A 27,972-nucleotide genomic window follows, 5' to 3' on the forward strand; every position below is an offset into this window, starting at 1 on the left:
GGAGTCAGGCGCAGGACACATGTATGAGTAAAGCCACGATCTTTACTCAATATCAACAATAATCCAACAAGGATAAACATAAACAATCCAGAACACGTACACGGAACCACTTCACAAACACAATCACGCACAAATCAAAAGGGGAAGCCAGAGGGTTAAATAAGGAACATGATTATGGAATGGAAACTAGGTGTGTACAATGAAGACAAAACAAAACGAAAATGAAACATGGATCGGTGGTGACTAGAAAGCCGGTGACGTCGACCGCCGAACGCCACCCGAACAAGGAGAGGGACCAACTTCGGCGGAAGTCGTGACAGTACCCCCCCTGCGCGCCGACACCGGCCTCGGGGACGACCCGGAGGACGAGACGCAGGGCGATCCGGATGGAGCCGGTAAAATTCCTGCAGTAAGGATGGATCCAGGATGTCCTCCACCGGCACCCAGCATCTCTCCTCCGGACCGTATCCCTCCCACTCCACGAGGTACTGAAAGCCTCTCGCCCGACGCCTTGAGTCCATGATGGCTCGCACAGTATACGCCAGGGCCCCCTCGATGTCCAGAGGGGGCGGAGGAACCTCCCGCACCTCAGACTGCTGGAGCGGACCAGCCACCACCGGCCTGAGGAGAGACACATGGAACGAGGGGTTAATACGGTAATCAGGGGGGAGTTGTAACCTATAACAAACCTCGTTCAGTCTCCTCAGGACTTTAAATGGCCCCACAAACCGCGGACCCAGCTTCCGGCAGGGCAGGCAAAGGGGCAGGTTTCGGGTCGAGAGCCAGACCCGGTCCCCTGGTGCATACACCGGGGCCTCACTGCGGTGGCGGTTGGCACTCGCCTTCTGCCGCCTGATGGCCCGTTGTAGACGCACATGGGCAGCGTCCCATGTCTCCTCTGAGTGCCGAAACCTTTCATCCACCGCAGGAGCCTCGATCTGGCTCTGACGCCACGGTGCCAGGACCGGCTGATAACCTAGCACACACTGAAAAGGTGATAGGTTAGTGGAAGAGTGGCGGAGGGAGTTTTGGGCCATCTCCGCCCAGGGGATGAACACCACCCACTCCCCCGGCCGGTCCTGGCAATAAGACCGCAGAAACCTACCCACATCCTGGTTAACTCTCTCCACCTGCCCGTTACTCTCGGGGTGAAAACCTGAGGTGAGGCTGACCGAGACCCCCAGGCGTTCCATAAACGCCCTCCAGACTTTAGACGTGAATTGGGGACCCCGATCAGAAACTATATCCTCAGGCACCCCGTAGTGCTGGAAGACGTGGGTGAACAGAGCCTCCGCAGTCTGTAGAGCCGTAGGGAGACCGGGCAAAGGAAGGAGACGGCAGGACTTAGAAAACCGATCCACAACGACCAGGATCGTGGTGTTACCCCGTGACGGGGGAAGATCCGTCACGAAATCTACCGATAGGTTCGACCACGGCCGTTGTGGAACGGGAAGGGGTTGTAATTTCCCTCTGGGCAGGTGTCTGGGTGCCTTGCACTGGGCGCACACCGAGCAGGAGGAAACATAAACCCTCCCGTCCTTAGCTAACTTGGGCCACCAGTACTTCCCAGTAAGACAGCGCACTGTCCAACCGATGCCAGGATGACCAGAGGAGGGTGACGTGTGGGCCCAAAAGATCAAACAATCGCGGACATCAGACGGAACGTACAGATGCCCAACTGGACACTGTGCGGGAGTGGGCTCTGTACGTGACGCCCGCTCAATGTCCGCGTCCACCTCCCATACCACCGGTGCCACCAGGCAAGAAGCCGGAATTATGGGAGTGGGATCCGCGGACCGCTCCTCTGTGTCATACATCCGGGACAGCGCGTCTGCCTTCACATTCTGGGAACCTGGTCTGTATGATAGGGTGAAAACAAAGCGGGTGAAAAACATGGCCCAACTCGCCTGGCGAGGGTTCAGTCTCCTCGCCGCCCGGATGTACTCCAGATTGCGGTGGTCAGTCCAAATGAGGAAAGGGTGTCTAGCCCCCTCAAGCCAATGCCTCCACGCCTTCAGAGCCCCGACAACAGCCAACAGCTCCCGGTCCCCCACATCATAGTTTCGCTCCGCCGGGCTGAGCTTCTTCGAAAAGAAAGCACAGGGGCGGAGCTTTTGTGGCGTACCCGAGCGCTGAGACAGCACAGCTCCTATCCCAGCCTCGGACGCGTCCACCTCTACTATGAATGCCAGAGCCTTCAGGTGACTAAAAGCTCTGTCCACCCCAGCTGACCACTGCAGTCGCACCGGTCCCCCCTTCAGCAAGAAGGTAATGGGAGCCGCTACCTGACCAAAGCCCCGGATAAACCTCCGGTAGTAGTTGGCAAACCCTAAGAACCGCTGCACCTCCTTTACCGTGGTTGGAGTCGGCCAATTACGCACGGCTGAAATGCGAACTTTCTCCATCTCCACCCCTGACGCGGAAAGGTGGTACCCTAGGAAGGAGACGGACTGTTGGAAGAACAGACATTTCTCAGCCTTGACGTACAGGTCATGCTCCAACAGTCGACCAAGCACCCTGCGTACCAGGGACACATGCTCGGCGCGTGTGGCGGAGTATATTAGAATGTCATCTATATACACCACCACACCCTGCCTGTGCAGGTCCCTGAAAATCTCATCTACAAAGGATTGGAAGACTGATGGAGCATTCATCAACCCGTACGGCATGACGAGGTACTCATAGTGCCCAGAAGTTGTACTAAATGCCGTCTTCCACTCATCCCCCGCCCGGATACGCACCAGGTTGTAAGAGCTCCTGAGATCCAATTTTGTGAAGAAGCGCGCCCCGTGTAATGACTCTGTCACACTGGCTATGAGAAGTAACGGGTAACTGTACTTTACCGTGATCTGATTAAGACCTCGATAGTCAATGCACGGGCGTAAACCTCCATCCTTCTTCTTCACAAAAAATAAACTTGAGGAGGCAGGTGAAATGGAAGGCCGAATGTATCCCTGTCCCAAAGATTCGGTGACATATGTTTCCATAGCCGCCGTCTCCTCCTGTGACAGAGGATACACGTGACTCCTGGGAGGTGCTGCGTCTACCAGGAGATTTATCGCACAATCCCCCCTGTCGATGGGGTGGTAATTGAGTCGCCTTCGCCCAATCGGCATATTCGGGGGGAATGTGCATGGTGGAGACCTGGTTTGGACTCTCCACCGTAGTTGCACCTAAGGAAACACCTACACACCTCCCTGAGCACTGACGGGACCATCCCTTGAGAGCCCTCTGTTGCCACGAAATAGTGGGGTCATGTGAGGCCAACCAGGGAAGGCCCAACACAACAGGAAACGCAGGCGAGTCGATCAGAAAGAGACTAATTCTCTCCTCATGGCCCTCCTGCGTTATCATACAGAGTGGAGCTGTGACCTCCCTAATTAGCCCCGACCCCAAAGGACGACTATCTAAGACATGTACAGGGAAGGGAACATCAACAGGAACACTAGGGATCCCTAATCTACGTGCAAAGGAACGGTCAATAAAGTTCCCAGCCGCGCCTGAATCGACTAGCGCCTTATGCTGGGAATGCGGGGAAAACTCAGGAAATTCCATAAACAACCACATGTGCGCAACATAGAGCTCTGGGTGAGTCGGGTGCCTACTCACCTGGGATGATCCACCAGTGCTCCGCCTGCTACCTCGACTCCCTGGAGAACCTCCCCAGCACCGACCAGCAGTGTGCCCTCTGCGGCCACAGGTGGTGCAGGGAATGGTCCCCCCTCCGGTCCCCCTCATAGCAGCACCTTCCAGCTCCATCGGCGTTGGATCGGAAGTGCTGGGGGATGGAACTGACGGACCCCGATCCGGACGTCCGCGGGAGGCCAACAGGTTATCCAGCCGGATAGATAGGTCCACCAGCTGGTCAAGGTTAAGGATGGTGTCCCTGCAGGCTAGCTCCCTGCGAACGTCCTCGCGTAAACTACACCTGTAGTGGTCGATCAGGGCCCGCTCATTCCATCCCGCGCCGGCGGCCAGAGTGCGAAAGTCCAGCGCAAACTCTTGTGCGCTCCTCATCCCCTGTCTGAGATGATGTAGTCATTCCCCCGCCGCTCTCCCTTCAGGTGGATGACCGAAAACCGTCTTCATAATCATCCAACGCCGGTCCTTCTCTTCCCCAGATGGCGTTGGCCCATTCCAGTGCTTTACCCGTCAGACAGGAGATGAGGGCGTTCACACTCTCGTGTCCCGAAGGAGCTGGCCGAACGGTTGCCAGATAGAGCTCCAGCTGGAGAAGGAACCCCTGGCACCTGGCAGCCGTTCCGTCATATACCCCCGGGAGCGATAGCCGAATTCCACTGGATACTGGTGAGGGAGGGGTGGACGTCGAAGGAGGTTGTTGTGGGAGCGGGGGTGATGATGATGGGGTTGCTGGAAAACCCCCTCTCTCCCATCTCTCTATAGTTTGCAGCACGCGATCCATGGCAGTACCGAGACTCTGCAACATAGTCGCGTGCTGCTGGACGCGCTCCTCCACTGGTGGAGGATGGCTGGGTGTACCTGCTGACTCCATTCTTTTGGTGCGTGATTCTGTCAGTGTTCCAGGTGAATGGAATAAAGCGGAGTCAGGCGCAGGACACAGGTATGAGTAAAGCCACGATCTTTACTCAATATCAACAATAATCCAACAAGGATAAACATAAACAATCCAGAACACGTACACGGAACCACTTGACAAACACAATCACGCACAAAACAAAAGGGGAAGCCAGAGGGTTAAATAAGGAACATTATTATGGAATGGAAACCAGGTGTGTACAATGAAGACAAAACAAAACGAAAATGAAACATGGATCGGTGGTGACTAGAAAGCCGGTGACGTCGACCGCCGAACGCCGCCCGAACAAGGAGAGGGACCAACTTCGGCGGAAGTCGTGACAATATTTCAAATAATAGACAATTACATTGATAGAAGCCACAATCTATCTTGAATATTAAAGCTGATCTACCCCCTACATTTTTTTAAATAAATACTATGGGGCCTTATTGGTCAGTTTTGTATAGAAACCGGCTCTTATTGATCAGAATGGTCTAGAAATTGGCTGTTATTGGTCAGAATGTTCTAGAAACTGTCTCTCTCTTCATACCTTGTTCCCAAGACTGCAGGAGAGGAGGCGGAGTTCTGTGGTGGTCAGTCTGCCCGGATTGGATGTTTCGCCGGGGGACCTGTTTGTGTCCAATGGGGTGGCAGACCTACTGAACCTCTCCAACTTTTCAGGTTAACACTGAAGCTGCTTTTCTGCACTTTATTGCTACATTTTTGTTAACAACTTGTTGATTGCTTTTAAGTCCAGATTGTAGGCCTTCAGTGATCAGTGTTATTTTTTTATAGCTATTATTTTACAGTTACCTTGCTATGACTTTAGTAACTGCATCAGAAGTTCACTTGTTACACAAATATAAGCAACATTCATCAACTATTCATCAACTATTTTCACATTATTAATATTACCACCACTTGGGATTTTTTAAATCCTGTCTACATATATCCTTTGGAGTGTGAACAAATTTTTTAACAGCAGACCTATGAAGCCAGGCCTTTGTAGATAATCACAATACCACTTTCTCAATTTCCACAGACACCAAGAAACCCAGGTGGCCTTTCTCCAGACGCAGCACGGTAGGTGTACTGTCTGTTTGTTGTTTTCCCTCTGCTGCTCACCCTAGCTAGCCTGCCACAGTCTAGTTGTTTGTGTTTTGTTTGCCAGGGCTGTGAAGCTGCCAGTGTGCTCAGGCGAGCTGCAATGGAATTAAGGACATTGTTCTCTGACCCACTTTTAATCACAGCATTAATTAATACGCTTTCCTCCCCTCTGTTCTCATGGCCTCCTGAGATTTCATAATGAGTCAACAACACTGAGCCAAACCAATTCAATCTAACTCAATTATTTAGTTAAATGTGTTTGGCCAGACGGATAGATAGATGGGCAAATATTTGGACAAACACTGTTGGTGTATACTGTAGTTCACTGTTCCACTGTTCACTTCCATAAGTGCATGACCGTGCACACGCGGGCACGCACACATGCGTGCGCAAACACACACACACACACACACACGTACACACTCACTCTTACTGTATACATACACACATTCACATTTTCACTTAGGCAAACAGACACTCATACCTATAGTAGGAAAACCTGATTGATTGTCCAAGGAACATTTGACGTTGAGCCTGTATTTGTTCCTCTCAGACTAAAGGGAAGAGAACATGCTCTGCCTCTGATATTGAGAAATATCTCTCGACGGAACAGATTCAAGACTGGAGGGACACAGACTTCCAGAAGTACAAGGTGAGAAAAGCCATATGAACATATGATCCATGCTGAATAAGCCCCTTTTCCTCTTAGCTGTGTAATATCTAATAGTTACATATCTGTGTTGTAACTTGGAATCCAGTCATAATTGAGTCAGTGCTCCGAGGAATTACTTCAGGAACAACGAAGCCCCTGAAACATATAAATTACACAATGGACGGGAACAAGACTTTATTGTTGGCCTACGCATATGACAACTGTACACTTATAAACTCTAACAGACAGCAGATGATAATAGACTTAAGTTACAGCATTGGGCATAGTAACAAGACACACTACAGAATGCAGTCGCCTCGTACTTATGACCTCACTTGCCTAGCCGGGCGAAAACCACAATTAATCACTCTTGTGTATTATTCAAATAACATCTATCCAACCATCCCTCTGTCTGTCATTCTTCCATCTCCAGGATTGTTCTCTAGAAGAGTTCCTAAGGGACTGTGATTCGTCTCAGCGGAAGTCTGATAGTGACCCTCAGGACTACAAGAGACATGAAGCCATCTGGGAACTCTTCACCAGCGAGTGTGTTTACTTCCTGGATCAGCTCATGGTGCTCAAAGAGGTGACTTACTTGATATACGCCTCCTCTCTCACACACACACACACACACACACACACACACACACACACACACACACACACACACACCACACACACACACACACACACACACACACACACACACACACACACACACACACACACACACACACACAACCTACTTGTTGTGTATATGTACTGACATGTATGTGTAACTGATAGATGCACACACACACTACATGTTCATGTTTTTAAATGTATGTAAATTGTAAAGTATTTTGTCTGTAATGTCTTTTTCGTTTATATGTCGGACCCCAGTAAGACTAGCTGTCGCCATTGGCATTGGCTAATGGGGATCCTAATAATCAAATCAAATCACACACCAGGGTTTCCGTTAGCCGGTAATAGCCGGCTTTTGGCCAATAAAAAAAATGAATAGCCAAAAAATTTAATTGGCCGGCCAATTGTCCGGGAGAAGACAAACAATTCTATAGCAAAATAATGCTTTTTAGCCTATTCATTGATGCAAATACCAGTCGATGGAATTACATTTGACTGGTCATGCTTATCGGTCTATAGGTACATTTTCTTAATTTAGTGGAGATAAATTGCTGCGTGTGTATTTTCGTTAGTCGTCATATATCTTATTTGTCACACACACACACATACAGATACTGTCACGCCCTGACCATAGAGAGATGTTTATTCTCTATGTTGGTTAGGTCGGGGTGTGACTAGGGTGGGTCATCTAGGTGATTTATATTTCTATGTTGGCCTGGTATGGTTCCCAATCAGAGGCAGCTGTTTATCGTTGTCTCTGATTGGGGATCATATTTAGGCAGCCATTTCCCCTTTTGCCTGTTAGCGTCACATTTCGAGATTTCTTGTTTTTGTTTTGCTGTGAGTTTCACCAAGAAATAAAAAGATGTGGAACCCATATCACGCTGCGCTTTGGTCCACTCATTATAACGATCGTGACAGATACAGAGCCTTGTTTGAGGGGAAAATCTGTCAGACAGCGCGAGAACTGCTGCTACAGCTCCTCAAACAGCTTGTTTGTTGCTGAAATAAACATGTGCTTTTATAAACCCAATCATTGCGCAACAATTCTAAATGCAGTCACATGTTAAAAAAAAAGTTTTGATAGCCATAATTAAAAAGAGCTAATATTTGTTTTTCTAAGCTAGTAATTGAAGCATGCTTCCCATTTGGCAACAACGGTAGGCAGGCTTCAGCTCATCACACAACACTTTGCAATGAGCTGGAGGCAGTATGCATTTTGAAAACATTTACTTCATTGTTTGAAACCTGAAAGTTTTACTTTATATTATGAGCAATGTTTTACCTTGCTTCAAAGTAGCTTAGCCAAAATCTGACCATAAAAACTTGGAGGGAATTCTTTTATAAAGACTTCCATGTGCAATTGAAACCAGTATCTCATGTTCATTTGGTTTTCAAATCAATTTTCTTTCATTTTCCAGAAGCCAAAGGCACAATCCTAGTCATATTAGCAACCAATGCTAGTTCTTGCATCTTTAGATCTCTGCGATTTCAAAATGTCTAGGATATGTTCATCTCTGTCACATGAAACTGCTTGCATGTGCGGTGCGCTTTTGACAATGGTGTTTTCCCGCTAATTGCATTATGGAACGAACATTTGCACGTAGCCTACTGCGTTGTGCGCATTGCTGTGTTTATAATGTGAAGAAATAATAGTTTATTAACATTTTAAGCTAAACGTTCTGATCTGTTGCATCAGGCTCTTGTTTTTGATGTAGCCTAGGCCTACAGATTGTATGAATTTGGGATCAATAGTCCCACAACTGTCCCAGTCTGTTTTGAATAGGCTATTTCTTCCTGGCACAGAATGACAAGTTGGCAAATAGAATAGGTAAACTTTTCCACTATGGGTGATAATAGATTGACATAGGCTAGTGATTTTGTTTTGTTGGATGGGGAAAAGTAAATGTGAACTGTTATTCTATTATCTTCAAAATGCGCATCAGTTTTTTTTTGTTACTACTTTCTTTTTATTTAGTTGTTCATTTTCTACTTTTTAACTGCATTGTTGGGAAAGGGCTCGCAAGTAATCATTTCACGGCAAAGTCTACACCTGTTGTATTCGGCGCATGCGACAAATAAAATGTGATTTAATTTAGAAGGACACACGCCGCTGCATCCTCATGTTGCATATTCTGTTAATATTAATGACCATAATCTAAATGTGATTACTGTCATTCTGAGCACCGGGGGTGGACGCCCTAATCAGGTTATGTTTCCAATGCATATGAGTACGGTAGATTTCTCGAATGTCCGGTAAATTAAAATACTGCCAGTCAAATGTCCAGCGCCACATTTTCCTAACGGAAACCCTGACACACACACGCACATACACACATTTGAATAGGAATGGCGCCGCACCACTGCCACCCAACACCTTGTGCTTTGTGAGGCTTTGTGAACGCCAAGGTCATGTTGTGATGGTTCCTTTGACTTCAAACTGCCCCTTCTTAAAATATACTTTGTTGGGGAACTCTTTCTTCAGCTTTATTGTGATCAAATGTTACGTTGTCCTCTCTACTAGTCAATTGAATACAGCACAAACAAATCTAACCCCATTTGTTTGTGTTTTCAAATGTGTTTGTTTGTGTTTCTATTTGTTTGTTTAAATTTTTTTAATAATATATTTGTGTGTGTTTTGTTTGTTTGTAATGTGTATTTGTTTGTGTTTCTAATGTGTTTGTGTTGATATTTCTAATGTATTTGTTTGTGTTTCTAATGTGTTTGTGTTGGTACTTCAAATGTATTTGTTTGTGTTTCTAATGTGTTTGTAATGTGTTTGTTTGTTTGTGTTTCTATTGTGTCCCTCAGGTGTTTCTGGCCATGCTGACCAACCTGCAGATGAGGGACTGCCTGCATGACGTGGACTCCTGGAGGCTGTTTGCCAACCTCAACGAGCTGTGTCTGGTAAGACCATATATATACATATATTACAATAGGTTGGATTAGATTAAAATATCTTTATTTGTTTGGCATGTTAAGAGTTTACAACATAATTAAAGCACAAACTATCATTATTGTGTCCTATTATATTATAGCTAGTGTTCTATTTAGTGCTGTCGCCATGCCAACACACTGGTCACCCTCTAACACTACCCAGATCAGATTAGAACTGGTCCTGTACGGGTGCAGTGGGTGGAGTCTTCCATGCAGAACGATAAGATGATAGGGCCATGGCATGCTACCATGGGGCAGTGAGGCAGTCACTAGTGTGTGGAAAGTAGTTATCCAGCTCCCGGAGGGATAACTGACCATGACAGTGAAGGGGTCAAAGGGGAATGTGCATTGTTTTGGTACTGGATCTTGGATGGGAGGTGGTTTACCACAAGCTATCCACATATCAAAATGTAATTCCTAAATAAATCACAAAATATTCCCCATCACAACATCAAATCTTCAACATCATCTTACTCTAGGGTATATGTTAAAAGGTTTGAGTTTTCATAATATCACATCATCTGGTTATTTTACTGAAGAAAATAGAAAATAGAGAGCTGCAGGTGACTGAAGCGAGACATTGGAGGTTTAATTATCAGTCCTTGCCATCATGCCATCATACTCTGTAATTATTGGGACAGTAAAGCATTTTTTCTTCTTTTGGCTCTATATTTAAAAACCTTTTTTTTGTTAAATCAATCCATGACTGAGGTTAAAGTGCAGACTTCAGCTTTCACAGAACCTTTTGTACATAGTCCCCCATTTTGGGGAGCAACTTTCTCACGCATCATTATTCACGATTCATTCAGGATTATCCGTAATCATAGTAGTATCCACATTAATATAGAAGTGTCAGAAACATACTCTATTCTTATTGACAATAAAGGTGACTCTAAAATTACACAATACATTATTTACCATTCATTTCTATTGGGCACAAAATAATCTGAAATACAAAGAAAACAAACAGCAAATGCATCCAACAAATTTGATGCAGTCTTTGTGTGCTATGAATATGGGACCAAAATACTTAACTTTTTACTACTTTAATACACATATAAGTGAATTTGTCCCAATACTTTTGTTCCTCTAAAATGGGGGCACTATCTATGTACAAAAAGTGTTGTAATTTCTAAACGATTCACCCGATATGGATGAAAATACCTGTTTGATCACTGTTTGATTTTAAATCCAAACTTCCGGAGTATAGAGCCAAAATAATAACTGTATATGACTACACAGCAATAGTCATTATGTGGACTCTGTAATATGATGTGTTGTTCCCCAGGTGAGCTTTGGCTTCATCACCAGCCTGCTGCGTGTCATCAAGGAGTCCTGGGAGATCCCTGTGGCAGGAGGTGGGCCCAACCTGCTAAAGCTTCTCACTAAGGTAGGTACAGCTGACACATGCACGCACACACTCTCTTGCTCTCTCTCTCTCTCTCTCTCTCTCTCTCTCTCTCTCTCTCTCTCTCTCTCTCTCTCTCTCTCTCTCTCTCTCTCTCTCTCTCTCTCTCTCTCTCTCTCTCTCTCTCTCTCTCTCTCTCTCTCTCTCTCTCTCTCTCTCTCTCTCTCTCTCTCTCTCTCTCTCTCTCTCTCTCTCTCTCTCTCTCTCTCACACACACACACACTCAACAGCATCCTCACTTTTGATTAAATATTATAATAAATAACTCAATAATTAGTACAGAAGTAATCAGGAGCCTCAATATTAGCCACATCATTGTTTGAAAATATGACATACACAAATATGATATACTAGATGTACATCTCTTTATCTCCCTCCATGAAATGTACAATATGAATGCATATCTCAGTTGTTTTTCCTGTGGCCCAGCTTTCTGTGTCTCTCTCTATGCTAGCTAGATAACCACTACGTCTCTCTATCTCTATCTGTCGGCAGGCGTTCCGGGAGAGCATATGCCACTGTCTGCAGAAGTACTGCCTCAACTATTCCGCTGCACTATTTTATCTGGGCAGCCTGAAGAACAGAGAGGACTTTGGCTCCTACGTTAAGGTACACTCTACTGTACTGCTGGCCGGAGCCGCCGAGCGCTGCTTATTTTGAACTGTAAATCCGGGTTGGTTGAGGCAAGGTCGCCCTGTACTGGGGCTTGCTGACAATTTGGAACGTGACAATTTGACTTCTGCTATTGTGACTCTTTTTCTTTCTTTTTTACAACCCTTCTGTTGTTGTTTTTTACTCTCCGCTGAGAATTTTTCTTCCTCGACAACTTCACTTTCCCTCCTCCCCTCCCGCTGTTCTATCTAATATGCTCTCTATTTCACTCTTACACCCTAACCTGTCTCTTCTCTCTCTCTCTGTCTTATTTCCTCCCAAACTCTTACTCAATCGCTTTTTCTCTCAATATCAATATTTTTCTCAATATTGTCACACACACTTATCTACCTACTTACAGTACTGTACTCTCTCTCTCTCTCTCTCTGAACAGTAAACATTACACTATTCCAAAAGAATAAAGACATTTCAAATGTCATATTATGTCTATATACAGTGTTGTAACGATGTGCAAATAGTTAAAGTACAAAAGGGAAAATAAATAAACATAAATATGGGTTGTATTTACATTGGTGTTTGCTCTTCACTGGTTGCCCTTTTCTTGTGGCAACAGGTCACAAATCTTGCTGCTGTGATGGCACACTGGTATTTCACCCAATAGACATGGGAGTGTATCAAAGTTTGATTTGTTTTCAAATTCTTTGTGGGTCTGTGTAATCTGAGGGAAATATGTGTCTCTAATATGGTCATACATTGGGCAGGAGGTTAGGAAGTGCAGCTCAGTTTCCACCACATTTTTACATTTACATTTAATTTTGTGGGCAGTGTGCACATAGCCTGTCTTCTCTTGAGAGCCAGGTCTGCCTACGGCGGCTTTTCTCAATAACAAGGCTATGCTCACTGAGTCTGTACATAGTCAAAGCTTTCCTTAAGTTTGGGTCAGTCACAGTGGTCAGGTATTCTGCCACTGTGTACTCTCTGTTTAGGGCCAAATAGCATTCTAGTTTGCTCAGTTTTTTTTGTACATTCTTTACAATGTGTCAAGTAATTATCTTTTAGTTTTCTCATGATTTGGTTGGGTCTAATTGTGTTGCTGTCCTGGGGCTCTGTTTGTGTTTGTGAACAGAGCCCCAGAACCAGCTTGCTTAGGGGGCTCTTCTCCAGGTTCCTTTCCCTGTAGGTGATGGCTTTGTTATCGAAGATTTGGGAATCGCTTCCTTTTAGGTGTTTGTAGAATTTAACGTCTCTTTTCTGGATTTTGATAATTAATGGGTATCGGCCTAATTCTGCTCTGCATGCATTATTTGGTGTTTTATGTTGTACACTGGGGATATTTTTGCATAATTCTGCATGCAGTCTCAATTTGGTGTTTGTCTGATTTTTGTTAATTCTTGGTTGGTTAGTGGACCCCAGACCTCACAACCATGAAGGGCCAGATCCTAATTCTATAACTGATTCAAGTATTTTTTAGCCAGTTCCTAATTGGAATGTCAAATTTTATGTTCCTTTTGATGGCATAGAAGGCCCTTCTTCCCTTGTCTCGCAGATTGTTCATAGCTTTGTGGAAGTTACCTTTGGTGCTGATATTTAGGCTGAGGTATGTATAGTTTTTTGTGTGCTCTAGGGCAGGGTTTCCCAAACTCGGTCCTCGGGACCCCAAGGGGTGCACGTCTTGGTTTTTGCCCTAGCACTACACAGCTGATTCATATAATCAATTAATATTCAAGCTTTGATCATTTGAATCTACTGTGTAGTGTTAGGGCAAAAACATAAATGTGCAAATCTTGGGGTCCCAAGGACCGAGTTTGTGAAACAGGGTAACAGTGTCTAGATGGAATTTGAATTTGTGGTCCTGGCAACAGGACCTTTTTTGGAACACCATTATTTTTGACTTACTGAGATTTACTGTCTGGGCCCAGGTCTGACAGAATCTGTGCAGAAGTTCTAGGTGCTACTGTAGACCCTCCTTGGTTGGGGACAAAAGCACCAGATCATCAGCAAACAGTAGAAATTTGATTTCAGATTCTAGTAGGGTGAGGCCAGCTGCTGCAGACTGTTCTAGGGCCCTCACCAATTCGTTGATATATAGGTTGAAGAGTGTGGGGCTTAAGCTGCATCCCTGTCTCACCCCATGGCCCTGTGGAAATAAATGTTGTTGTTTTTTGCCAATTTTAACCACACACTTGTTGTTTGTGTACATGGATTTTATAATGCCATATGTTTTTCCCTCAACACTACTTTCCATATATATTTTTATAGCAGACCCTCATGCCAAATTGAGTCAAAAGCGTTTTTGAAATCATCAAAGTATGAGAAGACTTTGCCTTTGTTTTGGTTTGTTAGTTTGTCATTTAGGGTGTGCAGGGTGAATACGTGGTTTGTCGTACGGTAATTTGGTAAAACGCCAATTTGACATTTGCTTAGTACATTGTTTTCACTGAGGAAATGTATGAGTCTGCTGTTAATGATAAAGCAGAGGATTTTCCCATGGTTGCTGTTGATGCATATCCCATGGTAGTTATTGGAGTCAAATTTGTCTCCACTTTTGTGGATTGGGGTGATCAGTCCTTGGTTCCAAATATTGTGGAAGATGCCAGAGTCAAGGATGATGTTAAAGAGTTTAAGTATAGCCAATTGGAATTTCTGGTCTGTATATTTTATCATTTCATTTAGGATACCATCAACACCACAGGCCTTTTTGGGTTGGAGGGTTTGTATTTTGTCCTGTAGTTTGTTCAACGTAATTGGAGAATCCAGTGGGTTCTGGGACTGTAGTCTTTAATAGTTGATTATAAGATTTTTATTTCATCATGTATATGTTTTTGCTGTTTGTTCTTTGTTATAGGGCCAAAAAGATTGGAGAGGTGGTTTATCGCTCTCTCACTCTCTCTATCACTCTTTCATGCTCTCTCTCTTTCTCTCCTCTAGTGGTGTGAGAGGAACCAGGAGTGCCGGAGGCTGCAGTTGCGTGACCTATTGGTGGCGCCGTTGCAGCGTCTGACCCGCTACCCCCTGCTGCTGAAGAACGTTGGGAAGAGGAGCCGGACCGAGGAGGAGGAGAGCGCCCTGCAGAGCGTGGTGGAGCAGGTGGACACCTCCATATGTGAGCATCCCCCTTCCTTCATCCACTTCACTGGAACACTGTATTGTAGAACCTCATATCACTACACAGGCTGCTGTATCCTATCTCCTATTTGCCTGGCCTTGAACAGATGCATCTAGCAAGGCTCTTTGATGTTATCAACACCATGCCTCGATAATGAAGGGGGCTGTGCTTTTATACTGGTTGGTTCTCCTCTGCGTCTCTCAAAGAGTTGTATTTTTCTATGTAGGAAACAGCATACCTGCCATTCAGGTTATCAGCTCATCGGGACTCTTGGGGTTTTCCTGACAGTGCTGTGCTTTTGACAGTCACTTACACATTATTCCTGGCTTAAAGGGTGACTGCACTTCCTGATTTGGACTCGTTTTGAAGATTGCTCATTAAGAAATGCAAGCCGCCATTACTGAAGTCAAATGAGAGTTGTCTTGGGGGTGTGGTTTGATGTGGGTGTTATTTTTGCATATCGTGCAAAAAAAACAAAGCAGGTACTGTTGTTTTTCTCTCCTGAGTCACCATAGCCCCATAGCTCTTCCAAGCTGTCAAACTATCGTAAATAAAGCACAAGCTACATGCTGTTTACCAGTAGCCAAAATCACTAGCTAGCTAGGTAGGTTCCAACTCTGTGTTTGTCAATAAAGCTAGCAAGTAGTAGCTTGTAGGCACATTCAGCAGCCAGAACACAATTAGCTTATCAAGTCACTGGCGAGTGACAACATGTGTGCTTCTGTGCCAAAAAAACAAAAAAACATTTTCACTATTTATTACCAGAGTGTGCACCTTTCTAGCAGTGTTTTATAGGGAATCACGTTACAAAACAGGTTGCAGGGGGACACAAGATGCTCGCAAATGGGTTTTGGAATATTGACAAGTTGCAGTTGGGATACCAGTGCGCTCTGATTGTCTCAATTCTCATTTTGCTCAAAAAAGTGGCAGACGCGTGATTGACACTATCAAACACATCAGCGTGTGGCCACTCCATTAAGGGCTTAGGTCCAAGGGTTATTTCAACATAAAATTGGTGACATGTTATCTTATGTAAACAAGTCTGAGGCGCTGAGTAATGGGCAGATCTGTCTCACTGTCTGGAGGTTCTGGCTGCTATGATTTGATAGAGCTCGCACAGCTGATAGAGCACAATCAGCACTGCTGATTCTCCCGTGTTAGTGGGCACTGTGTATCCATAGACAACTGTCCAGTAAGTAGTGACGAACTCACAAAACTCAGTTTTGGACGAGACTGACTTTATTACCAATTATCCTATTTACACTTTGTAGCCAATTTTGACACTATAATGAATGTTTCTAACTCATATCAGTGCTACATAGACTGTTTAAAACCAGAGAAGTTGGTTCTAAGGGTGTGGGGGGTGTTTAGAGGAAAAGGTGTGCACAACAATGGAGCATTATAGATCACACCCATGTTGCGACACACAGTGAACTGTTGTCATCGTTTAATGATATCTGTGTCAAGAACTTTGAGATGCAACATCAGAGATACTATTTCAAATTGATTTGTTTCATTGCCAATACCAGACAAATTGATAGTTCAATTAAAAATGCAGCTGAAAATGTTAAAGTAGAACTAATTTATTAAACTAATACGAAGTTACAAAAATAATATTAATTGAACCCGATGAACGAAGTGACATCCTTGTTGAGGGGTCTGTGTGTTCTAAAGCCAGGGATAAGCCAGCCATAATTGATGTTCCTAACTAGTTTGTGCACTGCTCACAACAAAACATTTGAGGGCTAGATTCAATCAGATTGACATCCGCATAGTTTTGTTTTGGCGATGTCGGAGCTGGAACTGCTTTAAGCTTCGTGCACACCAACTGAGGTAAACTGTATGCATTCCAGTGGAAGTCCATTATTTTCAATGGGAGGCAATCCGCACCGCTGTGACTCATCTGCCGGGCTAGGCTGGATTCTTCCAACTTGTACATTGCTTTGCCATGCATTATCAGAAAAGTAGATAAGGCACCGAAGGTGCGTGATTCTTTTTGTTGTGATGGGATGCATGGATTGCGATGATTACGTAAAATGTACCGTACTTCAATGTAATGATGCAGCCTGTGTGCACGCGGCATCAGAGCTGTAGGTCTCTTTAAGTTACCTTATCACAGACACTGCCATTGGATGCAACGAAACAACACCTGACTATAATCCGACCAATCCTATGCAGCCGCATTAAAAGTTCAAAAACTTGAATTAGATTGATAGGCTATAAATCCCCCATCAAAATTAACATTTGAGAGTCATTATTCCTATGATCGATAGAGCCTACACTTTCTACCTCTATTTTGAATTTCTTATGCAGTAGGGATAATAACAGAAGAGCAGCCGCATACCAATACGTCAGTTCATACCACTCCAACACCGCCAAAACATCTCCTATGCTTTTTGACCAGGGTGATGATCTTGTCATTCACACACACTCCTCCCCCTCTGTGTGTGTGTGCGCAGGTGATCTGGAGGGGAAGGTGAAATGGCTGGACAACTACCAGAAGGTGAAACAGCTAAGAGATTCCTTGGTGTGGCTGCCAGTGTGGGAGAGAGACAAGCGGGCCTTCGTCCCTGAGGTAAGGCTGCTTTTACTATACTGGGAGAGTTGAGCTTTGAATACCAAACTTGGTTTGCACAAATACAGAATAGAACTTACTCAATTTACTTAATCATCTTGGTTCCTGGAGGAACATAGGGCCTGTTCTAAAGTTTTCCACTATTGTCAGTCTTGCCATGACAAGTGGATCTTCTTGAGTTCTGAATAGAATAGACCATATGGTTAACGTTTCTTACACAAGTCAGATACTACAATATATATCTTAAATCTGAGATCATAGCACTGATGTAAAGGAAAGAGAAAGCTGTCTAAAGCTTCTTAGTGGGGGTTTTTCAGACAAGGATCAAGTGATACCTAACATCAGGATCCGCAAAGCTAGACAGACACACAGATAAGATATTACAGTGTGATATTTAAGTGAAAATGCCTGAGAAGCCGGTGTTTGGAGGATGTATTGAAACGGGTGTTGTTAGGCCCAAGACCAAGTCAAGGGCCGGCAAATCGTACCAATATATCCTCCAAACACTGGCTTCTCGGGCATTATCACTTTTATACAACGGGTTACCAACATATTCAAATAATGATTGACATATTTTCATTAAAAACGTTATTGTGATGAATTTGTTCATACTATTTCATCCTTCCACAAGATATAGATCCAAAACAAATCTAGGGTTGCTACCCAAGCCATCTGCTCGTTCGTTCTATTGGTTCGGTTGCCAGAGACGCGACCCAGTCGTTCAGTCTTTTTGTTCTGAATCTATGGATGTCGTTTGTTCTAAATGTTCCATTGCCATACTGGCTGGCAACGTTCGTATCCCTTGCTTTCTAGCTAGCCAACTACGGCTAACTTACAGTCATGTCAAAAAGCCAGAATAACAGCAAAGTAGCTGCATTTGCTTAAGCTGTTTTCTAGTGAGATTTATTTGGATACATCCATAACAATAAGCTAATGAGGCACAATTTTGCCTGGCATGTGCTTTCTCATCAATACACTGTTGTTCAGAGGAGCTAGCCAACAATATAGCTAACACAATCACTTCAAACTGAAGCTGTAAAAACTGCAAACTGTCTCATCCCAACACGTTCATTACTATGGGACAGCTGGAGATCAAATTTGAATCTTGAAACAATGTTGCAAATGTCGGAGAGACAGACGGCAAGGTTTATACAAATCTCTGTTGTTGAAAACTAAATGTTAGTCTCAAAGAAATGTGAGATAATGTCTTGATGCTTTTTTATAGTGGAGATCAAGTATATAAGTTGCCTGGCTGGGCTGATGAGACAGTGGATTGCGCATTCAGATGGAACAGAGTAAATAGGCATTTAAAAGTCATAGATTTACCCGGTGGTAACTTGTGGAATAGATACAGGCTGGAATGCGCTTTTAACCAATCAGCATTCAGGATTAGACCCACCGTTGTATACACTGACACCACATACAGTATGAACTTATAAGAACGCAAACAAATTTACCACAACATAACCTCAGCCCTTCATTTGGCTACAAACAGAATCTGAAGCATCTCCTAAAGTCCGTCTCCCTCGAAAACCTCATCTCTCATCGGAGCCTGCTGCACAAGGGAAAACTAGTGCTTACAGGTCAGTGACATACATAGTAATTAGACAAGACTAATTAAAATAGTTTGAAGTACTGTAGTTCTACATGTTTTTGCATATTTTAGCCATGTCATCTCTATATGTGATTCTAGAGAACGGCAAGCTGCAGAATGTGTACCTGTTTCTGTTTGACGAGCTCCTCCTCATCACCAAGATCAAGAGGAACAAAAAGGTGCTACCAATATCTGATTTGTTGCATATACTTATACTCCTTATTTCCTTACTTACTTCCGAATTCTCTCTTTCTCCCTCTCCAGAAGTCCACAGGTCCTGAACAGAGTCCCCACCGTCCACCTCAGAACCAGGAGTTGGACCAGTTGCTTAAGGAGGGCTGTACCTTCACCGTCCTGGATCAGCCCGTCTCGCTGGACCGCCTCCAGCTCAAGAACATAGACCAACTCAACGCAGCAGGTAGGGAAGGATCAACACCTCAATGACACAGTGTCTTCGGGAAAGTATTCAGACCCCTTGACTTTTTCTACATTTTGCCAGGTTACAGCCTTATTCTAAAATTGATTAAATCGTTTATATCAATCTACACAAAATACCCCATAATGACAAAGCAAAAACAGGTTTTTAGAAATGTTTGCTAATTTAACAAATATATAAATAAATAAATAAATAAATAAAATAAATAAAATGGGCCTCCCGAGTGGCGCAGTGGTCTAAGGCACAGACGACTGTGCCTAGCTGTGCCACTAGAGATCTTGGTTCGAGTCCAGGCTCTGTCGCAGCCGGCCGCGACTGGGAGACCCATGGGGCGGCGCACAATTGGCCCAGCATCGTCCGAGTTAGGGGAGGGTTTGGCCAGCAGGGATGTTCTTGTACCATCGCGCTTTAGTGACTCCTGTGGCAGGACGGGCACAGTGCACGCTGACACGGTCGCCAGGTGTACGGTGTTTCCTCCTACACATTGGTGCGGCTGGCTTCCGGGTTAAGCTGGCATTGTGTCAAGAAGCAGTGCGGCTCAGCTGGGTTGTGTTTTAGAGGACGCACGGCTCTCGACCTTCACCTCTCCCGAGTCCGTACGGGAGTTGCAGCGATGGGACAAGACTCTTTGCTCCATTCATCTTTGCCTCGATCCCGACTAGTCTCCCAGTCCCTGGGAAAAACATCCCCACAGCATGATTCTGCCACTACCGTGCTTTACCGTAGGGATGGTACCAGGTTTCCTCCAGAGGGGACGCTTGGCATTCAGGCCAAAGGGTTCAATCTTGGTTTCATCAGACAAGAAAATCTTTTTTCTCATGGTCTGAGAGTCTTTAGGTGCCTTTTACTGAGGAGTGGCTTCTGTCTGGCCATAATGTTTACATTTTTTATTTAACCTTTATTTAACTAGGCAAGTCAGTTAACAAATTCTTATTTACAATGTTGGCCTACCACGGCCAAACCCTAACCCGGACAATGCTGGGCCAATTGTGCGCCGCCCTATGGGACTCCCAATCACGGCCGGTTTTGATACAGCCTGGAATCGAACCAGGGTCTGTAGTGATGCCTCTAGCACTGAGATGCAGTGCCTTAGACAGCTGCGCCACTTGGGAGACCTGATTGGTGGAGTGCTGCAGAGAAGGTTGTCCTTCTGGAAGGTTCTCCCATCTCCACAGAGGAACTCTAGAGCTCTGTCAGTGATCATCGGGTTCTTGGTCACCTTCCTGACCAAGGCCCTTCTCCCCCGATTGCTCAGTTTGGCTGGGCGGCTAGCTCTAGGAAGAGTCTTGGTCGTTCCAAACTTCTTCCATTTAAGAATGATGGAGGCAACTGTGTTCTTGGGGGCCTTCAATGCTGCAGAAATGTTTTGGTACCCTTCCCCAGATCTATGCCTTGACACAATCCTGTCTCTGAGCTCTACGGACAATTCCTTTGACCTCATGGCTTGGTTTTTGCTCTGACATGCACTGTCAACTGTGGGACCTTATATAGACAGGTGTGTGCCTTTCCAAATTATGCCGAATCAATTGAATTTACCACAGTTGGACTCCAATCAAGTTGTAGAAACATCTCAAAGATGATCAATGGAAACAGGATGCACCTGAGCTCAATTTGATTCTCATAGCAAAGGATCTGAATACTTATGTAAATAAGGTATTTCTGTTTTTCATTATGAGGTATTGTGTGTAGACTGCTGAGATTATTTAATCAATTTTTTAATAAAGCTGTAACGTAACAAAATGCAGAAAAAGTCAAGGGGTCTGAATACTTTCCGAAGGCACTGTATAGGAGTTAAAAAAGGCCAGCAATCACTTATATAGCTACCACAGTTTTTTTTAAGGCAACCTGTCCTAGTAGCACACACAAACATCTCAGCTTTTGTCTACCTTAGTGTGTGTTTCAAATCAAACTTTATTGGTCATATTCACAGGATACAGCGGGGTGAAAGCAGTAAAATGTAATGCTTAATCTCCTCTCAACTGTGTGTGTGTACAAAATAATCAACTACCTTATAACAGGATCTCATTTTTCCCAGCGTCTCATCACTGATTAAAACATTGATTTTCAACAGACATATTAAACATCTACTAATCCATTACATTTAGGCTAGGGATTCCCACACCCTTTGTCACTTGTTTCACACCTCTTGCTTTACTTACTGATAAAATACTGATTCGATATCAATAATCAAACCTATGATAAAAATATATTGTGCAATCAACGATCATAGTCTGCTGCTGGAAAAACGGATTTGGTATGGCTTTACACCCCTTGCTATATTGTGGATAAAGAGTTACCTGCCTAACAGAACACAGAGGGTGTTCTTTAATGGAAGCCTCTCCAACAAAATCCAGGTAGAATCAGGAATTCCCCAGGGTAGCTGTCTAGGCCCCCTACTTATTTCAATCTTTAGTAACGACATGCCACTGACCTTGAGTAAAGTCAGTGTGTCTATGTATGCGGATGACTCAACACTATACACGTCAGCTACTACAGCGACTGAAATGATTACAACACTTAACAAAGAGCTGAAGTTTGTTTCAGAGAGGGTGGCAAGGAATAAGTTATTTCCAAAGCTAAAAGCATTGTATTTGGGACAAATCATTCACTAAACTCTAAACCTCAACTAAATATTTTAATAAATAATGTGGAAATTGAGCAAATTGAGGTGACTAAACTGCTTGGAGTAACCCTGGATTGTAAACTGTCATGGTCAAAACATATTGATAGAACAGTAGCTACGATGGGGAGAAGTCTGTCCATAATAAAGCGGTGCTCTACCTTCTTAACAGCACTATCAACAAGGTTGGTCCTACAGGCCCCAGGTTTGTCGCGCCTGGACTACTGTTCAGTCGTGTGGTCAGGTGCCACAAAAAAGCGACTTAGGAAAATTGCAATTGGCTCAGAACAGGGCAGCACAGCTGGCCCTTTGATGTACAAAGAGAGCTAACATCAGTAATATGCATGTCAATCTTTCCTGGCTCAAAGTGGAGGAGAGATTGACTTCATCACTACTTATGAGAGGTATTGACATGTTGAATGCACCAAGCTGTTGGGTTGAACTACGGTGCACAGCTTGGATACCCATGCATACCCCACAAGACATGCCACAAGAGGTCTCTTCACAGTTCCCAGGTCCAGAACAGACTATGGGAGGCGCACAGTACTACATAAAGCCATGACGACATGGAACTCTATTCCACATCAAGTAACTGATGCAAGCAGTAAAATGTGATCTAAGTAACAGATAAAAATACACCTTATAGAACAGCATGGACTGTGAAGGAACACAAACATAGGCATAGACACATGCATACACACACGATAACATATGCACTATGCACACACGTAGGGATGCAAAGGGTCGGAAACTTTCCGGTAAATTTCCAGCATTTTTCCAGAAATTTTCCATGGGAAGTTAAGCCCTGGAATTTGGGGAATTTTACTTAAATTCATCAAAAAGTTATCTTATAACACTGAACCTTTTTTGTGGGATATACATAAGGCACACGACTACACTGTCTGAGCCAAGGACTACATGCTTTCTGGTAAGTTTTGATTACAATACTGGGTGAGGTGAATATATTTTATATGACATACATGATTTTTTGTTAACTAGTAAATAGTAGCCTACAGCAGAGTGTTTAAATCATTTCTAACTTGTTAACAATTTCTGCTAGTTAGTTTTTGCTACCGTGTTGGTTTTAGCTTGCTAACTGAGGAGTGTTAATTCACCTGTTTCCATACATGTTTCATTTAAAAAAAAATATCTTACAAAGGAGTTGTTTAATCTAACTGCTTAACTATTTATCTGTACATGGAATTGTATTTGTGTTTTTTTTACTCATTTTTTCCTAATCTTTACAGGAAAATGTCATGGGCACTATCTGATGTGTGGAGACATTTCACTGCAACTAATGTAGAAGGAAAAGCTGTGTACTTTTGCAAATACTGTGCCAAATCATATGTGAAGAATGCAAGAAAGGGGCAGAATCATCTGGCCAAGTGCATAAAGTTCCCTCAGCGCTCACAACAAGAAACCTCTGACAAAAGTCCCTCTACTTCTATTCGAGGTGAAAAGGATTAATCAGACACTTTATCGATAGCAACAGCTCATGGTCCTCCTGGAACCATTTGTTTTTTTGACTCAATGGAGGAACGTAGTCAGAGAAATGCTGATGAATTTCTTGCTCGAGCTGTGTATGCAACTGGTTCACCTCTGATGATCACAGCAATGTGTATTAGAAGAGATTTCTGAATGTTCTTCACCCAGCATACACCCCTCCAACCAGACATGCTTTATCTACTCATTTGCTGGATGCAGAGTTCAAGTGAAGGTCAAGCAAATCATAGAGAAAGCAGACTGTATTGCAATCATCTCTGATGGGTGGTCGAATGTTTGTGGGCAAGGAATATTTAACTACATAATCTCCACCCCCCCAACCAGTATTCTACAAGAGCACAGACACAAGGGACAACAGACACACCGGTCTCTACATTGAAGATGAGCTGAAGGCAGTCATCAATGACCTTGGACCACAGAAGGTATAGGTATTTGCACTGGTGGCAGACAATTCTGCGAACATGATGGTTGCTTGGTATAAAGTGGAGGAGTCCAACCCTCACATCACACCCATTGGCTGTGCTGCTCATGCATTGAATCTGCTCCTCAAGGACATCATGCCACTGAAAACAATGGATACACTCTACGAGAGCCAAAGAAATGGTTAGGTATGTGAAGGGTCATCAAGTTATAGCCACAATCTACCATACCAAGCAAAGTGAGAAGAATAAGAGTACCACATTGAAGCTGCCCAGCAACACTCGTTGGGGTGGTGTTGTCATCATGTTTGACAGTCTCCTGGAGGGGAAGGAGTCTCTCTGCTGATATGGACAGCCCCATCAATAGGATCCCCCTGGAGGATGTATTTTGGGAGAGAGTGGTAAGCAGTCTGAAACCTATAGCAGTAGCCATTGCACAGATTGAGGGAGACAATGCCATCCTGTCTGATGTTCAGACTCTGCTTGCAGATGTAAGAGAAGAAATCCGTACTGCCCACTTCACCGTTGCTCCAAGCAGAGGAAACTACAGTTCTGAAATACATCAAAAGGCGTGAAGACTTTTGCCTGAAGCCCAGTGTACATTTTGGACCCTAAGTATGCTGGCAAGAGCATCCTTTCTGGTGCAGAGATCAACAAGGCCTATGGTGTCATCACTACCGTGTCTCGCCACCTTGGCCTGGAGGAGGGCAAGGTTCTTGGCAGTCTGGCGAAGTACACTTCCAAGCAAGGGCTTTGGGATGGAGATGCAATATGGCAGTCATGCCAACATATCTCATCAGCCACCTGGTGGTAGGGACTTTGTGGGTCTGAGGCTCTTTCCCCTGTTGCCGCCATCATCCTCCAAATCTCACCAACATCAGCCGCCTCAGAGCGCAACTGGTCCTTGTTTAGGAATACACACCCCAAAGCATGCAACAGGCTGACCAATACAAGGGTTGAAAAATTGGTGGCCATCCGGGCAAATTTGAGGTGTTTTGAGCCTGACAATGAAAGTGACAGTGAAGATGAGGCCTCAGAGTCTAATGTTCAAGAGGTGGACATTGAGGAGGTCCAGGGAGAAGACATGGAAGCCTGAGAGGAAGACAACCAAAGCTTTAGTTTCTAGACTATAATTTTACAGATGTATGTTGAAAACATTTTTGAGAGATGCGATGGATCATTGGGGATCATTCAATATTCCCTTTTTGTTGTTCAGTGAAATCATCCCATGTGAAGAGTCGACTCATTTAATTAAAGTTCAAATTGTAACAATTTTTTTCTATTGGAAGGATTTAATCAATTGCAATTATGTCTACTTATGGGTAAAATGGTAAATTGTTGTTTCTGTCTCCATATGATATGGTAAATATATCCAATGCAAAAAACATCTACATTTAAAAATGGTATTAATATTAATTTGCATATATTCCCGTTAATTCCCACGGAAAGTTTCCACCTCTGAATATTCCCCAAAATGTGCAACCCTACACACACGTACACATGGATTTTGTATTGTAGACATGTGGTAGTGGTGGAGTAGGGGCCTGAGGGCACACAGTGTGTTGTGAAATCTGTGAATGTATTATGTTTTTAAAATTGTATAACTGCCTTAATTTTGCTGGACCCCAGGTAAAGTAGGCAGCAGCTAATGGGGATCCATAATAAATACAGATCGAAACAGCAGATTAGTAATCTGTATTTGATTACAGTCTCAGTCTTGAGTTGTTTGTTCAGTACTTTCTGTACTACTGTGTCGTTAATGAATACAAACCAGTTCTCGTTTATGAACAAAACGGAAGCAAATGGGTCAAAACAGGAAGGGACCGACTGAGCTTATCCAACAACAAATGCTTGTTTTCATTTTCTGTTGCAAATTTTTTTTGCTACGTTTTCAACGGTGTGCACTAAAGAATGTTTCATCCTTCTCTTCTCAGCGTCAGGGCTGCCCCAATCCTTCATCATCATGCACCAGAACCGCTACCAGCAGTGTATCGCTGCCTTCATCCTACAAGCTCCGACCGAGGCCATCAAGGTACAATAAGAGCAGTCTGACTTGACATTAAACACACTGTGCATGTTGCAGAACAAACAAAAACACTGTATGGACAGCAGTGTTTTTACAGTGAGAATTGGATTGCATACCATTTTCTTGTTCATGTGTAGCTGGGTGCTTATAATTGTACCATGGTGACTGGCAACATTCCGTTGGCATAACAATAGCCTGCTAACATCGCAGGGCATCACTTAACATGATATACCACATAACAGTGGTATCTTATGTAAGGCATGGATCTATCAATAGCAGGAAACTCCCATCTCAATATTCTCATAGCAGAGTCAAAGTTTATACATTTTTAATTGCTATTCCCCCAGAAATCAAGTGACTCACTGCAGCTAGTGTTGAGTCATCATTAGACTACACTAGCAGAGAAGTAACTTTTTTCCCCCACTGTCCTGATCGTTTATTCCAATACTGTTGGAGTCACCTTGCTCTCTGATACGTCTAGGTTAGGTGGAATTTCCTTCATTAATAGGCATGAGTTAGCAGAGTATTGTTATGGTACCCTGAATGTGTCAAGTTAAGTTAATTTAAAGTGCATTTTACAAACATCACAACACACTTTACATGATTAAAAGGGAAGTACAAAACAATGTAGAAAGAAAGGTGAACAATAACAACAATATATAACCCCCACATTCTGAAATTGCATTTTGGCCCACCGTTTTATCATTGGAATGTGATCCAAAACAATGCGACAATGTGCTTTAGGACCATGCAGACTCCTCCGAGCGGTCGGGTAGGCTGTTTGGAGTGTTTATCAGATAAAAAATAAGTTGTCCCCCCACTTCTAAAACCAAATTTGCGCCCCTGATAAAAACCAACAATATCAACCATAACAATACAAATGTGTGTGTGTTTTCAGAGGGTGTGGATGTCGGAGATAGAGGGTGCTGTGGCGACGCTGCTGAGACTGGATTCCCAGCAGCCTCCCCGGGTGAAGAGCTCCTCACTGTGGCTAGAGTCCTCCCAGATTTGAGCAGTCCCACTTTCACTACTAGAACAGAGGACCACAAACACCACTTCTGGACAGCTACTGGTGCCTGACCCCCACTATATGTCCTGAACCATAGGTGGCTCTGATATTTTATTTTAACACTGTCCTTTCCAGCAGTTCCAGAAACTAGGTGGACGGTGGATGCGTGACCAGGCCAGCCCAGTACAACTTGGCTCAGTAGTGTGAAAGGGATGTGCAGGCTATTAGTACTGACCAGCACAAATACACTTCATTGAGCTTTTAAACTAGCTACTGGCTAGTTGTTGAGACCCTTGATTAGTTGAATCAGGTGTATTAGTTGGTGCTGGGCTGGAACAAACACCTCTACACATGATGGATCTCTCCAGTACCAGGGTTGGTGAACACTGCACTAGACTCTGGCTAAAACAAGGATTACTATAACTGTATCATGCACTGTGGTCCCTCATAACACCTTGTAAAATACTAGCAGGATAACTTTTGTAAAATTAATGTTTGCTTTGAAAGTGTATTGCGGTACCATAATAGATTACAATACAATTTTGAAAATGAGAAGATGACTGTTCTGCGTTGCTGATGTGTGCTCAGAACACATGTACACATTCACGTAAACTGTGGAAATGTGTCTGTGGCGAACAGTACAACATATACAGTCATAACATCACAATAAGACTACAACTGACATACAGTGGGGAGAACAAGTATTTGATAACCTGCAAAATCGGCAGCGTTTCCTACTTACAAAGCATGTAGAGGTCTGTCATTTTTATCATAGGTACACTTCAACTGTGAGAGACGGAATCTAAA

At 43.9% G+C, this 27,972-nt stretch overlaps 1 protein-coding gene across 1 annotated transcript in view; it reads left to right on the plus strand.

Moving 5' to 3' along the window:
* The window catches only part of LOC120066750 (pleckstrin homology domain-containing family G member 7-like), a 40,861-nt gene extending 12,944 nt beyond the window's left edge, over positions 1–27,917 (plus strand). The window contains exons 4-17 of the mRNA XM_039018218.1: positions 5,100–5,218; positions 5,580–5,620; positions 6,198–6,296; positions 6,730–6,882; positions 9,732–9,827; positions 11,146–11,247; positions 11,761–11,874; positions 14,806–14,980; positions 17,443–17,558; positions 19,054–19,141; positions 19,252–19,331; positions 19,417–19,570; positions 26,065–26,162; positions 27,055–27,917. Coding sequence (XP_038874146.1) covers positions 5,100–5,218; positions 5,580–5,620; positions 6,198–6,296; positions 6,730–6,882; positions 9,732–9,827; positions 11,146–11,247; positions 11,761–11,874; positions 14,806–14,980; positions 17,443–17,558; positions 19,054–19,141; positions 19,252–19,331; positions 19,417–19,570; positions 26,065–26,162; positions 27,055–27,168 — 1,549 coding nt within the window. The 3' untranslated portion in view covers positions 27,169–27,917. The remainder of the gene's footprint in view (positions 1–5,099; positions 5,219–5,579; positions 5,621–6,197; positions 6,297–6,729; positions 6,883–9,731; positions 9,828–11,145; positions 11,248–11,760; positions 11,875–14,805; positions 14,981–17,442; positions 17,559–19,053; positions 19,142–19,251; positions 19,332–19,416; positions 19,571–26,064; positions 26,163–27,054) is intronic.
* The last annotated feature ends 55 nt before the right edge of the window (positions 27,918–27,972 follow it).

The sequence above is a fragment of the Salvelinus namaycush genome, chromosome 21 (genome assembly GCF_016432855.1).
Source record: "Salvelinus namaycush isolate Seneca chromosome 21, SaNama_1.0, whole genome shotgun sequence".
Classification (NCBI taxonomy): domain Eukaryota; kingdom Metazoa; phylum Chordata; class Actinopteri; order Salmoniformes; family Salmonidae; genus Salvelinus; species Salvelinus namaycush.